We start from the raw sequence: 13,482 nt of genomic DNA, 5'->3' as shown, positions 1-13,482 counted from the left end.
AGGAGGGCCTCGGTGAGCAGCCTGGGAAGGCGCCTTGGGGGGGGGCGGTGTTAGCTGTGGGTGCCGGGCGCAGTCTGAAAATCACTTGGGGTCTCCCGTGGCCCCTGGTGAGATAACTGTGCCGACAGCATAGGGAACATTAAGCTTATTACCCACGGTAACGTGTGGGGAGTGAAACCCGTGTTCCCATAGCTCCTAACTGGGCGGGACTGGGGCGTGCTGAGGGAATGGCTGATGCTCAAGGCTGCTTTTCCTTCCGCCGGCAGGTGCTGAGCGCGGCCCGGGAGCGCTCGGCCTCCCCGGATGGACCTGCCGGTGCTGCTGGGTGTGGGGCTGATCTGCCCGTACCGGCCCTCCCGAGGGCGAGGTGCCAGCCCCGCTCTGCGGTGTCGTGTCCCTGTCTTACCCCTTCGGGAGCGATTCTGTCCTTTCCGCAGCCTGTGACGGTGAGCCTTGTAGGGGGGGCTGTGATGGACCGTGGCAGAGCGTTCACAACTGGAACGCTTTGAAATGATTCAGTTATGTATTTTTATGTACAATAAAATTAGTTGAAAGCTTGTCGAAGTCTGTTCGTCGTTCCTATTGTCTAAAAATCCCGCTTTTTCCCTGCGTTTGGGGCCAGGAAGTCGCTTCCTTGGGGCGGGGAGGGAATGCTGTGCTGGAACACGCCCTGGAGCGCTGGGAAGTGCGGCGGGGGCTGCTCCGGGCCCGGCTGCCCCCGCCGGCGCGGAGGTACCGGGTATTTCCCCCACCGTCCCCGGGGACGAGGCGGCGTGGGGTTGTCCCGGCGGGGGCCGCCTCCTGCCCTCACCAAAGATGGCGCTGGTGGCGTCTCCGCCCCAAGGTGGGTGAGCGTGGTGGCGTCACTCGCACGCGCCGGAAGTAGCGCCCTTCGCCCGTAGCAACCGGGAGCGCCGGAAGCGGCGGGCACGCGGAGCGCGGCGGTGTCCGACATGGAGGCGGCCGCCACCAGCCCGGTGCGCTTCAAGAGCAAGTGAGGAGCGGCCGGGACCCCCCGGGCGGCGGGGCCGGGCCTGGGCGGCGGCGCTGCCCTGAGGCTTCGCGGGCGGGAGCGAACGGGCCGCCGCCATTTTGGTGTAACCGCCGGTCTGCGCGTGTCTCTCTCTCTCTTTTTTTTTTTCCCTTCCAGCTACGCCGTGTCGAGGAAAATCGAGCCTTTCTACAAAGGAGGGCGAGTCCAGGTAACGCCCGACCCGAGGCAGCGAGGGGGCAGGGCTGGGAACACCCCGTCTCCCCGTTCCGTAACGTTCCTGCTTCCCGTTCCCTTTTTCTCCAGATCAGCCGCGATGGAAAGTTCATGTTTTGCCCCTGCGGGACCAAGCTGAACGTCATCGATGTAGAAACAGGAGCTCTCCACAGCCTCCAGCAGGTGAGGAGACCCCTGACCCGTGATGAAGCCGCTGAGGGTTTTCCACGGCTCCCGGGTGCTTTACCGCTGCCGCCCGCTCTTGTTCTAAAGCCCCCAGGAGCCGAGCGGTGGCGGGAAGGATGAGAATGGTTCCAAACACGGACGGGTGTTGTTTGGGGTGTCCCTGTCGCAGCTGGGAGCTGCTGGGGGCGCTCAGTGTCAGCAGAAGCAGGCAGAGAAGGGAGCTCTGGGAGCACTCCGCGGGTGGTTTGACTGCGGGGCTTTTCTTCTTGTTTTTCTAGGACGACGGAGAGGATATCAGTTCGTTTGTTCTTAGCCCAGATGACGAGGTACGCGCTCTGTGCTTTTCTGTGCTGCCCTGCGAGGCCCCCTGCTAAAAGCCAGCGAGCGCTGAAGGCTGTTCCTCCTGGCAGCACCCTGCCTTGCCAGGGGTCTCTGCGGGGGCTTCGCAGGCCTTTCTGTTGAGGGAGGGTCGCCATCACGGCAGACTCATCCACACCGCGGCAGAGAAGCCGGCACTTCCGTACGGCAGCGCTGGGAAGCGCGGGGGGTGGCTCCTCCTAACGTGCTTCAGAGTTACTAAAAAAAAAAATTCAGCATTTTCTATCCTTTTTCTGCAAAGTCGTGATCTTTAACATAAGCACGGATGTTATGCCCGCTATTAATTTTGACATTTACAACGACTGGTCCACCCTATTAAGTAACTTCATTAGTATTCCTATACTAATATAATCATTGGTTATCTTATCGATCAAGATCTCTGATCTACAAATCAGGATGGGGAGGATGTGAGGGTCTTCACCTTAACATGCCTTTGTTTCTACGCTTTCATCCCATGAGATAAGAAGACACGTTAAGAACGTGCACTTGCACTCCCTGTCCCTGCCTCCGTCTCCCTGCCTCCCTGCTCTGTGTCCTGCACAGTTTCACGCCCCGCAGCAGCTTTAGCTTTGGCCGTTTTCACCAGGCCTGCAGCTGCTGTCTCTGAGCAGGAGGGAGGTTTGGCGTATTTCTTACCGTCAGGTAAATTGATTGCATCAGGAAATTAATACAAAACATTAGTTATTCATCGAAACAATTAAGTCATTCATTAAAAGCAGTTAGTTATCAATGAAAATTAATTATCTATTCAAAATCCAGACTTGGTTATAACACTTCTGTCTGTCTCCTTTTCTGGGCTCAAGTCAGGCAGAGGAGCGCGGCGAGGCTGAGCTTCGAGTGTCGCAGCAACTGGCGTTTCTGTGCTGTCTGCGGGCACTGAAAGAGATTAAATCAAATTAACTATTAACTCTGATTCCCTTCGGCTCGCTTCCCGCAGATGCTGGTGACGGGGAGCCGGGCGCTGCTGCTGCAGCAGTGGGACTGGCGGGAGAGCAGGTGTGTGCGCACGTGGAGAGCCGTGCACACGGCGCCGGTGGCTGCCATGGCCTTTGACTCCACCTCGACGCTGTTGGCCACCGGTACGGTCCTGTGACGCGGTGGGAGCGAGGCCGAGTGGCCCTCCTGCTTTGGGGTGGTTTAGCTCAGCTGGACACGGCCTGAGGGATCTCCTGTCCTCAGAGGTCGTCAGAAGGGGTTGATTTAGGTAGAAAGGACGTCTCGAGAGACAAAATCGGGTCCTTGCGATGTTCCATCTGACCTTGTAAAGTGCTGATAAACATCAGGCGCCTGTGAGACAGCACCCTGGGGTGCAACAGGGACTCCTGGAGGTGGAGGAGGCCAGGCATGACCTAGAACTTCGGGTCTGCCTGGGAGCAGTCAGGTTTTGCCCAGCTCTGACACTGTGACGTGCTCCGTGGACGTTCTTGGGGTGGGTCATTGTCACTGGTTGCATTTTTCTTTCTGCTGCCTTCGCAACCCGTGAGATTTTCCTGATACCTTGGACCTCCTGTGCCTCTCTCCTCTGTGGTTCATGTTCCTGTGCCCTCCTTCTCCCAGGTGGCTGCGACAGCACCATCAAGATCTGGGATATGCTCAAGCAGTACTGCACCCACAACCTGAAGGGATCTTCGGGAGTCGTACAGTAAGGGTGTTTGTCCGCCGCTGGCGTTACCGTGGTGCTTGGACACCGGGATTGGTGTGAAATGTCTTGAGTTAATGCAATAGAAAGGCCCATCCCAAGCAGGTTCTGGGCTCTTCTGCTTCCTGATTTTTGGGATGTTCTGGGGAAGGGCTCTGGCTGACTTTAGCCCCGAGAGGAAAGAGTTTGATCAAGGAATTTGTTGGGATTTAAACGGACCGTCTGTGCTGGCTCACTGGTGTGCTTCAGGGACGTGGAAAGACCAGCTGCCAGTTTTCCTGGTGGGGGGCAGAGGAATGAGGTCCTCCAAGGAAAGTCCTCTTGTAAATCCACATCCATTGATCCATCAAAGTCTTTGTGTAGAATGTTTGTTTATTTAAATGCTGAGATAACGGCCAGCGTGCCAGGTGCTTCCCTCCTGTCCTGTTCAAGTGTGTCTCCTCCTGCCCAGCCTTGTGGAGTTCCACCCCGACATCTCCCGTCTGCAAATCTTCTCCTCCTCCATTGACTACAAAATCCGCATCTGGGACCTGAAGTCCAGCAAGTGTGTCGCTCTGCTCGACGGCCACTTCAGTGCTGTCACCTCGCTGGCGTTTGCGGACGGAAACACGCTCGTTAGGTAAAACCTGGCGGAGGCTCAGCCTTTCTCCTGTCCACCCTGCCCCCCGCCAGGGACTGGGGCTTTCTGTAGGCTCTGGGGAGGTTCTCCTGGGAGGAGAAGGGCTGCTGCTGGTGCTCAGTCTCTGCTTGACCGTACGAGTGAGGAACTGAGGGTGTCAGCCCTCGCGTTTCTGGCGACGCACCGCGCCTGCCGCGTGGAAGGCTGGTGCTTCCTTTCACATGGACCTCTTCGGAGAGGTGTTGAACTCCCACCCTTCCAAATTGGCACTTAAAAGCTCGAGTTCTCGGAGTCGGATTTGAAGGGATTTAGCACTGAAACTGCTCTTTTCACTCACAGTTCTGGCCGTGACAAGATCTGCATGGTGTGGGACCTGAAAAGCAGAGAAAGTAAACGAACCATCCCTGTCTACGAGGTGAAGTTGCATTTTTTTCTGTTCCTTTGAGATCCTCTGTCGTGTCTAGGTCTCTGTCCTACAGTACCTCTCCCCCTTTAGGCCCCTATATATCATGAAATCAGGCTTCTCTCCCTCGTACTTCCCAGAGGCCTTAAAACCCCGTGTCCAAAGCCGTGGGGTTCGTTTCTCTCCTTGTCTGGCGGGGTCGTGTCTGGGCAGTTGGAGGAAATATTTGCCGCTGCTGCCCCAGCGCTGGAGCAGGAAGGAAGGGCAGCCGTGGAAAACCTGTCCTCAGGAGCCCTGCGGTGTGGGGCTGGCGGGGGCGGGGGGTGGCTGTCGGCACCGCGGCGCGGCTCGGGCTGCCGGAACGGGGCTCCGGTGCCGCGCGCTCAGCCGGTGCTTGGCCGACTCTCCTGCAGAGCGTGGAAGCTGCCGTCTTGTTGCCGGAGAAGGGCGATTTCTCTCAGCTGGGCGTGAAGAAGGAAGGGCTGCACTTTGTCACAGCTGGCAGCAAAGGTGAGTGAGGCTGAGGGAGGACGGTCCTGAAGGTGCTTCTTTGGGCTGAACCCCCGAGGGCGGGAGAGCGGAGCCTTGCCCCGGTCCCGCTGGCAGCGGGGGCTGCGCAGCGTTGGTCAGGCGCGCTGTGGAGCTTTACCTCCGTGTGTTTTCAAACTGCAACGGAGTTTGGTTTGGACTGAAGAAGAAAAATGTGGCCTTTCGTGCCCCTGTGGTTGGATCCCTTCGCAGCCCGGCCTTAAAGCCGCCTGGCTCTTCCCAGCAGGCGAGGCCGGGGGTCGGTTCGTGTTCCTTGGACAACCGCTGGCTACGACAGCGGCTCTGGCGGATAATGGACATCGTCGTTTCCGTTAGGTGTCCTGAAAGTTTGGGCAGTGGCCACAGCGGCTTGTGTGTACACCCAGCCCGTGCCCTTCGAGCTGAAGGAGGAGGCCAGCGAGCGCAGCCTCACCCAGTGCCTGCTCGTGCCCGAGAGAAACGAGATTGTCACCGTCTCCGCGGAACACAACGTTGTTTTCTATGACGCTCAAACCCTTCAGCTCAGGAAGCAGGTAAGGACCCTGGGCCTCCCTCTTTACCCAGGCTGGAGGGTCAGCTCTGCTCCTGGTGAAAGCTTTGTCCAGGGCCGCCCTCCTTTCCCACACGTACTTTAGTTCTGCCCTGGTTACAAGCCCGAGAGCCGGTTTGGCTGGTGGGGTGGTTTGGAGGGATATTGGACGGAGACAAACGTAGGGAAAAGCAAGCAGAACAGGCTTCGCCACAAATCCCTCCCGTCCTCCAGCTTCTGTGTAAAAAAAACCCAGGGTTTTACATGAAGTATTAAGTGAAAAGTAGCAGGAATGCAGCCTGGCTGAGCAGGGTGCTGTTGGGTGCTGCTGGCTTCCCCCTGCTCGACCGGTCCTGTCGTGCCATCCTCAGCTCGCGGGTTACAACGATGAGGTTCTGGATGTGAAGTTCCTGGGGCCTGGTGACTCTCACATCGTTGTGGCGACCAACAGCCCTCAGCTGAAAGTGTTTGAGCTGGCGACATCCCACTGCCAGATCCTCTACGGCCACACAGGTGCGTGGGGTCAGCTCTGACGTGGGTGGGAGACGGGCAGGTCCTTCACCCAGCTTCTCTCACTGCTCTGTGTGAAGGCTGGAGCCCTTCGGTTCCCTCTGGAGCAGCACCGCAGCAGGGTTTTGGAGCTGGGTGGAGAAAGGATGTGTTCCACCATCCTGGTTTTGCAAACGCCAGTTTGCCTTTTCTGGGTCTGTCGGTTCCTCCCTCTCCCTCGCGGTGAAATCGGTTTAAATGGGAGCTAAAGCTGTAGGGACGTGAGGGCGAGCTCTGCGTGCGGTGTTGCACCGATGCCCCAGCAGCCGGTCGCTCCGTAGTATGTTCTCGAGTGTCCCAAACCCATCCCCGGTCCGTGAGCGACGGCCTCGTTGATTCCCAAGTTTCTCTTGCCCCGTTTCAGCGTTATTTTGCATCCAGCTGCTTTTTCTTCTTGCGCTTAGAAACCGTTCTTGCTCTGGATGTCTTCAGGAAAGGCCTGATGTTCGTCAGCTGCGCTAAGGTGTGTTGGGTTTCTTCGTTTCACAAAACTCCTCGTTTCTAGTGATGGCTGTGGGCAGAGTTGTTCCTTTTTGGTCCTCCAGAAAGGGATTTGGTTCAGATTTCCTGCCTGCTGCATCCCCCAACCAGAAGGTTCTTCCACTGCCCCTTTTTGACATTGTCCCTGGGGAAGTGTGGTTGCATTTTGGTAGCCTGAAAGGAGATGTCTCGTTCTCCAAGACGTCATTACTGTGAGACTGATGGGGGGCTGTGTGTAAAAACTGTAGAAGAAAAGGTGCTGGCTGCCCTGATACCCCCAGAAATAAACCCCCACGCTGGAATCCCAGCCTGCCGGGCACCCTGCTTGCCTCTGTCTGCCCTCGCCCGCTCTGGGGAACGCAGGCAAAGGGTTGAGCTTGAAAACAAGCGAATGCTCAGGCTCGGGAATGCGGTGAATGTCTGGGGAAAACCGTTGCTTGCCAGAAAAGCACCATGGTTTCTGTCCTCTGCCGTTCCAGGACAAAAGCCTTCGAGTCTGGCGGATGAGTAAAGGTGGAAGGGTCACCTGTGTTGCCCAGGGTTTGGGCCATGCCCATGGGGTAGGCGCTGTCTCTTGCTCAAGGTAACTGAAGCCGAGAAAACTCACCAACAACTCCGTGTTATCCAGCGGGGATGCGTTATCGCGGCGCCGGGCAGCACGGGGGATGGCTCCTTCCATCCCTGCGCGCCCCAGCGTTCGGATTCTTGCCTTATAGTTACAGCTTTCATGTTTATTCATTGCATTTGTAAGAAAAGGTTGGGTTATTCTAATTATTTCATTAACATAAGTTCCTCCCGTAGTCCCGCCTCAGTCCGCCAAAGTTACGCCCCCCTCGGGGGCCCTTGGTGGTTGTTGGGGATGAAGGTCCGAGTCTTCCTCAGGGTTGAACTTTTGAACTTGTCCTGTGGCGCCTGCCCTGCACCATCCTGGGGCTTTTCCAAACGGCAGCACCAGCTCTGGCTCGCTGCCCTCCCTGTCTCTCCTGCTCAGCCCTTTGTGTTCCTTGAGCCCCACGGTCTGAGGATCCCACCGGGCGTCCTTCGCTGGGCGGATTCTGCTTCGTTCTTACCTTTAAAGTGTGTGTTAGTTAGTCCACGATGGATCTGTGCATAAGGGTCAGTGCAAATCAGCCTCCCTCCCTGTCTCTAAAGGCTGGGCAGCAGCACTTTTCTAAAAGCCACTTTTCTAAAAGCCAGTTAGCCATTCTTCATTACATAATAACAATCAAACCAGTGTTTCCCGTTGCAAGCACGAGTCACGGCTGCTTTGCCGCTCCTCAGGGCGAATGTTCTGGTGGGTGCCTGCCTCTGAGCCCTCCTCTTTCTCATCCTTGCTCCCAGCTTGCCGTGGAGGTTGAAGGAAAGATGATGGTTTTTATTTTTATCCCTAAGTCGTGCAGTTTGTGTTTCTTTGTCAGTCCAGCTCCCGTTTGCCTTAAAGAGCAGCGGCGGGATGAGTTGCCAGATAAAGCTGGAGTGATCTGGAGGGGAGGGTTGGAGAGTGAGGAGAGGGTGTCTGTGATGGTCCTTGCTTGAATACCCCGTCTGCTCATCAGCTCTTCTCCTTTCTTGGTGCTGCCTGGCGGCCTGGAAGCCCAGCGTGCCCGTTGGGGAGCTGCAGCCTGCCTCTGCCTGTGCCTGAAGAGAGCCAGCAGCGCCCTTGGCGAACGGCTGCGTTGCCGGAGGCTCTCCCAGGGACCTCAGTGAAACGAAAGGCGGCTCGAAAAGGCATTAAAGCGTTGTGTTTCACGGGACTGAGTGCACGTAGATCCCCGTAGGGAAGGAGAAAGCCTTTTTTTTAATGTGCCGGGGAAGCCGCTGTGTTTTGTTTCCGTATACTTGTTTTTTTTGTTTTCCCTTTCAGACTGAAGGAAAGCTTCATAGTAACCAGCAGCCAGGACTGCACCATCAAGATCTGGAATATCCCAGAATCCCTCACTTCCAAAGCCAAAGCAGCCTTGATCTCCAGTCCAGAGAGCCTTCATGCCAAAGTGACAGAGAGGGGTCACGACAAGGTAAAGCTCCGTGTCAGAACGTGCTTTCAGCGCTGAAATCTCTCTCTCCTCTGTCGTACCCTGTGTTCGTTCCCTGTCCGACCGCTGGAGCAAAGACTGAAACTGCTTTGCCCCCCTCTGTGCTTGGGGGGGGCTTCTGTTAGGACATCAACAGCGTGGCGGTCTCTCCGAACGACAAGCTGATCGCCACCGGCTCGCAGGATCGGCTGGCCAAGCTGTGGGCCTGTTCCGACTGCTCTCTGCTGGGCGTCTTCAGGGGGCACAAGCGCGGCGTCTGGTGCGTGCAGTTCTCCCCCGTGGATCAGATCTTGGCCACCTCTTCAGCAGATGGGACCCTGAAACTTTGGGGTCTTCGGGACTTCAGCTGCCTGAAGGTAACGAACTGGCGCTGCCCCGGCTCTGGGCGACCCGTGCGTGCTGCGGGCGTTGAGCGAGGCTGCGTCAGGGAGGCTCCTGCCGGTTAATGCCACTGAGGGGCAGAAGGAAGAGCCGTCCAGGTCCAGCCTTGTCCTCCAGGATCAGGGATCCGTGAGCTGCGGGCAAAGCTCGCGGACAGGAGCACCTGCACGGCGCGCCGGTGATCTCCTCTAGCTCACCGGCGCGATCCCGGCGGATCGCAGGGGGGAAGGACAGTCAGGCTGCCGTGGCCTGACTCAGCTGGGGCTCCGAGCGAAGCCGGCACGTTCGGATTTCAGGCGCTGTCGGTCCAGTCCAGCAGCGTCTCGCTGAGGCCCTGAGGAGGCGGCTGCCGGCTCTGTGCCGGCGGCGTTGCCTCACGGGACGGGCGCTTCCCGCGGCGGAGGGGAACTGGCCTTTTGGGGAGGCAGCCTGCGCCGCGGGCCTCGCCGTTCGGCCCGTTGGCCCTTTGACCTTGGCCGACGCGTTAAGGCAAGCGGGTGGTTTGAGGAACGCTGCGGGGCCAAGCCCTTTCCTCCCGCCCTGTCAGTAAAAGGCCCAAGGACAGAGGCCTCTTTTTGGGAACTTCCCTATTTTGGGCTTTGGGAGTAAATATTTTCCCCTCGAAAGGCCGGGCAGCGACGCTGACGCTCCCGAGCTTCCCTTGTTTTCCAGACCTTTGAGGGTCACGACGCCTCTGTGCTGAAGATCATCTTTGTGAGCCGGGGAACGCAGCTGCTCAGCAGGTAAGTGCCTGCCCCGGGGGTCTGGAGGAAGGTGCTGGAATTAACCCGGAGAGAAATCTCTGGGCTGACAGCAGCAAGGGGGAAGGGTCTGGTGCGACGGATTTGGGTTTGGGGAGACTGATGGGAAAGCGCCGCGTTTCTGCGCAAGGACTGACTTGCCTTCCCCGCCTCCAGTCCCGCTGTGGGTTCCAGTGAGCTGCTGGGCCCTGGCTGGGTGGGCGACGTTCACCGGAGCTGGGCAGAGCGAAGGGTGCACCTCGCCCCTGGCGGGGCTGGTTCATTCCGCTCCTGTTTGAGAGACGTTGGGAGGGGACGAGCGTATGTGATATTTGGGGTGGGGCAGGGTGCGGCTGGATCTATCCAGTGATTCTTCTGCTGTTTCTTTCTCCTCCGCAAGCGGTTCTGATGGTCTCTTAAAACTCTGGACCATTAAAACAAACGAGTGTGTGAAAACGTTAGATGGTCACGAGGATAAAATCTGGGGTCTTCACTCCAACAAGCAAGACGATACGGTTGTGACAGCATCCAGCGACTCCTGCATCATGCTGTGGAAGGTACAGCCTGGGGCCTTCTGGGTTAGCAGTCGGGATGCCGTGGGAGAGCTCAGGATCCCAGCACGAGACGTGCTCTGCTCCTTTTGTGCACTTGGGGGCATATCGTGGGGTTTGGGGGGTGTTTTTTTTTGGCCATACTGTATTTCCCCAGTCGATGTTGTGAAAGGAACAGCAGATGGGCCTTAGCAGCCTGCCCAGTGCTGGTGGTGGAAAGGTGGTTTGGAGGGAGGTGGTGAGTTGTGGGATTTAACACTGAACTTGACCTCGACACCTCGCTGCGGAAACGGGTCTCCTGGTTGCTGGATGGCTAAATAAAAAATCGTCTGGATTAAAGCAAGACTCGACAAAGTGACATTCTGTTGGTTTTATAGGACGTCACTGAAATTGAAGAGAAAGAGGCGCAGGCTAAAGAGGAGGAGCAGATTATGAAGTGAGTGGATCTTGTGCAACAGCGAGCTGTGAAAGGCAAACTCTGTCCTGTGAAACTGTCCGCACCTGGAGCCGTCCAGCTCCACCTAATCCCCATGATCACGTCGCTCAGCTGCTTGGAGGCTGTCAGGGCACAGTCGTCTCGACTTTGTAGTTTATCCTTAGTTCTGCAAAGCCTTGCTGTAATGCTGTCACCTTAACAATCCGTTAGTTCCGTGTTCAGGCACCGCTAAGACGAGCAAAATCAAACCACCAAAACCTACTTGCGCTTTCTCCTGCTTCAGCCAGCACCAAATAGTCCGGGGAGCCCTCGAACGTGCCGGGGTGGTTATCTGCACCACGGAGGCATCCCTTGGCAAGCAGCTTGGCGTTCAACCTCTGCCCGCTGTTATTGCCACATCTGCTGCTTTCTGTATAGCTTTTATTTCCACCAACCAAATATTTGTCTCGCTCTCTTGACCCCAAATTTGTTTTCCAGAGAGCAAGAGCTTTCAAACCTGCTTCATGAGAAAAGATACCTCAAAGCTTTGGGCCTGGCAATCTCTCTGGATCGTCCGCACACGGTGTTGATGGTGGTCAAAGGTGGGTCCGCGCTGTGCTCCGAAGGCGTTTTCCTGCCCTCTCTGCTTTCCAGAACATCTCTCCAGTTGGCCAAGGCTACGATAATTGTCCAAAAGCCTCGGTTTTCCCTTTCTCTTGTGATTCCTGTTTTCCTAAGTGCAGTCACCCCAGGTAACAGACGGTCTCCCTGCTCTCACTGCTCGTTTCTCTTCCATGCAGCCATCCTCAAGGAAACGGACGGGAGAAAGCACTTGGAAGAGAACATTGTCCGGCTCCGGAAGGATCAGAAAGGTTTGTTGCAGCATGTTTTAAGTGCTAAAACCCTTCAGGTTAGGGGTTTGTTTTCTGAACTGGAATTAAAAAGCAAAGAATCCCCCTAGACTCGGCCTTTACCACTGGGCTCCCGCCACCCTCAAGCAGGGCCGGTGCCGCCAGCCGCTGCGCCGAGCTTGTGCGAGGGGCTCTGCCGGGCTTCACCCCACCCCGTCGCTCAGCGCGTCCCTGGGGCAGCTCAAGAAACGGTTCTGTGCCGGGTGCTGCCCCGCTGGGCTCGCGGTCGCGGTATGTGGGAGCCGTTCTGCAAGACAAAGATGTTTCTGACTTGGCCTCTGGGTCCCACCAACCCCCCCGCAGCGCTGCAGGCTGGGGAGGGGTGGCTGGAGAGCTGCGGGGGTGGGAAAGGGCCTGGGGGTGAAGGTGAGCCGGCCGTGTGCCCAGGTGGCCAAGGCGGCCAACATCACCCTGGCCTGTGTCAGCCATGGGGTGGCCAGCAGGAGCAGGGAGGGGATCGTGCCCCTGTGCTCGGCCCTGGTGAGGCCGCCCCTCGAATGGGGGGTGCAGCTTTGGGCCCCTCACTGCAAGGAGGACATGGAGGGGCTGGAGCGTGTCCAGAGAAGGGCAACGGAGCTGGTGAAGGGTCTGGAGAGCAGGTCTGGTGAGGAGCGGCTGGGGGAACTGGGGTGGTTTAGTTGGAGGAGGCTGAGGGGAGACCTCATCGCTCTACAACTGCCTGAGAGGAGGCTGTAGCGAGGTGGGGGTCGGTCCCTGCTCCAAAGTAACAAGTGGAGAGGAGGAAATGGCCTCAAGTTGTGCCAGGGGAGGTTGGACATCAGGAAAAATGTCTTCACCAAAAGGGCTGTCAAGCCCTGGAACAGGCTGCCCAGGGCGGTGGTGGAGTCACCATCCCTGGAGGGATTTAAAGAACGTGTGGCCGTGGTGCCTGGGGACAGGGTTTAGTGGAGGACTTGGCACTGCTGGGTTAACGGTTGGACTCGATGATCTCAAACCAAAACGGTTCTGCGATCCTCCGATCCCCTGCCTGCCGGCGCCCGTGGCAGGGCCGGCACAGCCGAATTTCCTCCCTCCCCAGAGGCGGTGTTAACGTTCTCGGTGACGTGGAACACGAACTCTCGAAACTGCCACGAGGCCCAGGCGGTCGTCGAAACCCTCCTGAAGCACGAGGCACCCGACAGCCTCCTGCAGTTCTCGGGCATCAAACCCGCTGTGGAGTCCCTGCTGCCTTACACCGGTGAGTCGCGGGCTGCGCGCCGGAGGCCTCCTGTCCGGTGAACGTTCCCTCTTGGCCTTGGCCTCGAGATTTTTGCCCCCCATTCTGCTGAGCCGTCCCTCCTGCGCTGCCAACCGTTGCCTTTCTCTCTCTGCAGAGCGCCACTTCCAGAGGCTGAGCCGATTGCTCCAGGCCTCCATGTTCATCGAGTTCATGTGGCACAACATGAGGCCGGCTGGCGCGGCCCAGCAGGAGAACGCGGCTTTGTGACCCTCCTCCCACCAGTTGCTCTTTCTGGAGGGGAGAGAGAGTCCCAACTGCTTTCCCACTGGGTCTGGCAACTGGACTGTTCCTGTATTTTTATAATAAATTTCTAAAGTTTGAATTTCTAAAACCAGCCCAGCGTTCAGTCTCCTTGGGGCTTCCGGAGAGGAAAAGGTCATTTCTTTGTCCGAGCTGTGGTTTCCCTTTTGTGGTTTCCCACCCTGCATTTTCAGGCCCGGACACGTAAGCAGCACGTGGTGTGGAGAGAAGGCAGAGCCCGGCTCTGGACGAGCAGTTGGTCTTTGCTGGGGACTTAAAGACTTTACGGAGCTGGGAGGCACCGCGGGCAGCGTCGTGCCGTACCCCAAAGCCCAGCTGGGCCCGGGGAGGGTCAGGGTTGTGTCACTGAACCATTTCTTTGCTTGGACAAACTGGCCGAGGCAGGTCGCTTGCCCGTGCCCACCCCAGGTGTTGGCACCCGTGGGGGAGATC

General features: G+C 57.6%; 1 protein-coding gene and 1 non-coding gene across 2 annotated transcripts; both read left to right on the top strand.

Annotated features, from left to right (window-relative positions):
- Positions 1 to 69: 69 nt before the first annotated feature.
- On the top strand, positions 70 to 194 carry LOC147414475 (small nucleolar RNA ACA64). Its single transcript, XR_015183883.1, has one exon. It is a non-coding gene; the product is annotated as a small nucleolar RNA ACA64 (small nucleolar RNA).
- A 747-nt stretch (positions 195 to 941) lies between these two features.
- On the top strand, positions 942 to 13,120 carry TBL3 (transducin beta like 3). The gene is made up of 22 exons (XM_086472809.1): positions 942 to 994; positions 1,151 to 1,202; positions 1,298 to 1,390; positions 1,672 to 1,719; positions 2,709 to 2,850; positions 3,329 to 3,413; positions 3,862 to 4,029; positions 4,369 to 4,444; positions 4,846 to 4,942; positions 5,297 to 5,493; positions 5,861 to 6,002; positions 6,443 to 6,501; positions 6,998 to 7,101; positions 8,383 to 8,533; positions 8,677 to 8,907; positions 9,605 to 9,675; positions 10,073 to 10,229; positions 10,601 to 10,659; positions 11,137 to 11,240; positions 11,439 to 11,510; positions 12,589 to 12,747; positions 12,884 to 13,120. Exons 1-22 carry the CDS (start codon positions 954 to 956, stop codon positions 12,994 to 12,996), a joined length of 2,421 nt encoding a protein of 806 aa, XP_086328935.1. The 5' UTR covers positions 942 to 953; the 3' UTR covers positions 12,997 to 13,120.
- The last annotated feature ends 362 nt before the right edge of the window (positions 13,121 to 13,482 follow it).

The sequence above is a fragment of the Leptosomus discolor genome, chromosome 14 (genome assembly GCF_034619465.1).
Source record: "Leptosomus discolor isolate bLepDis1 chromosome 14, bLepDis1.hap2, whole genome shotgun sequence".
Classification (NCBI taxonomy): domain Eukaryota; kingdom Metazoa; phylum Chordata; class Aves; order Leptosomiformes; family Leptosomidae; genus Leptosomus; species Leptosomus discolor.
The sequence above is the reverse complement of the archived record's forward strand: the minus strand, read 5'-3'. Positions and strand labels throughout refer to the sequence as shown.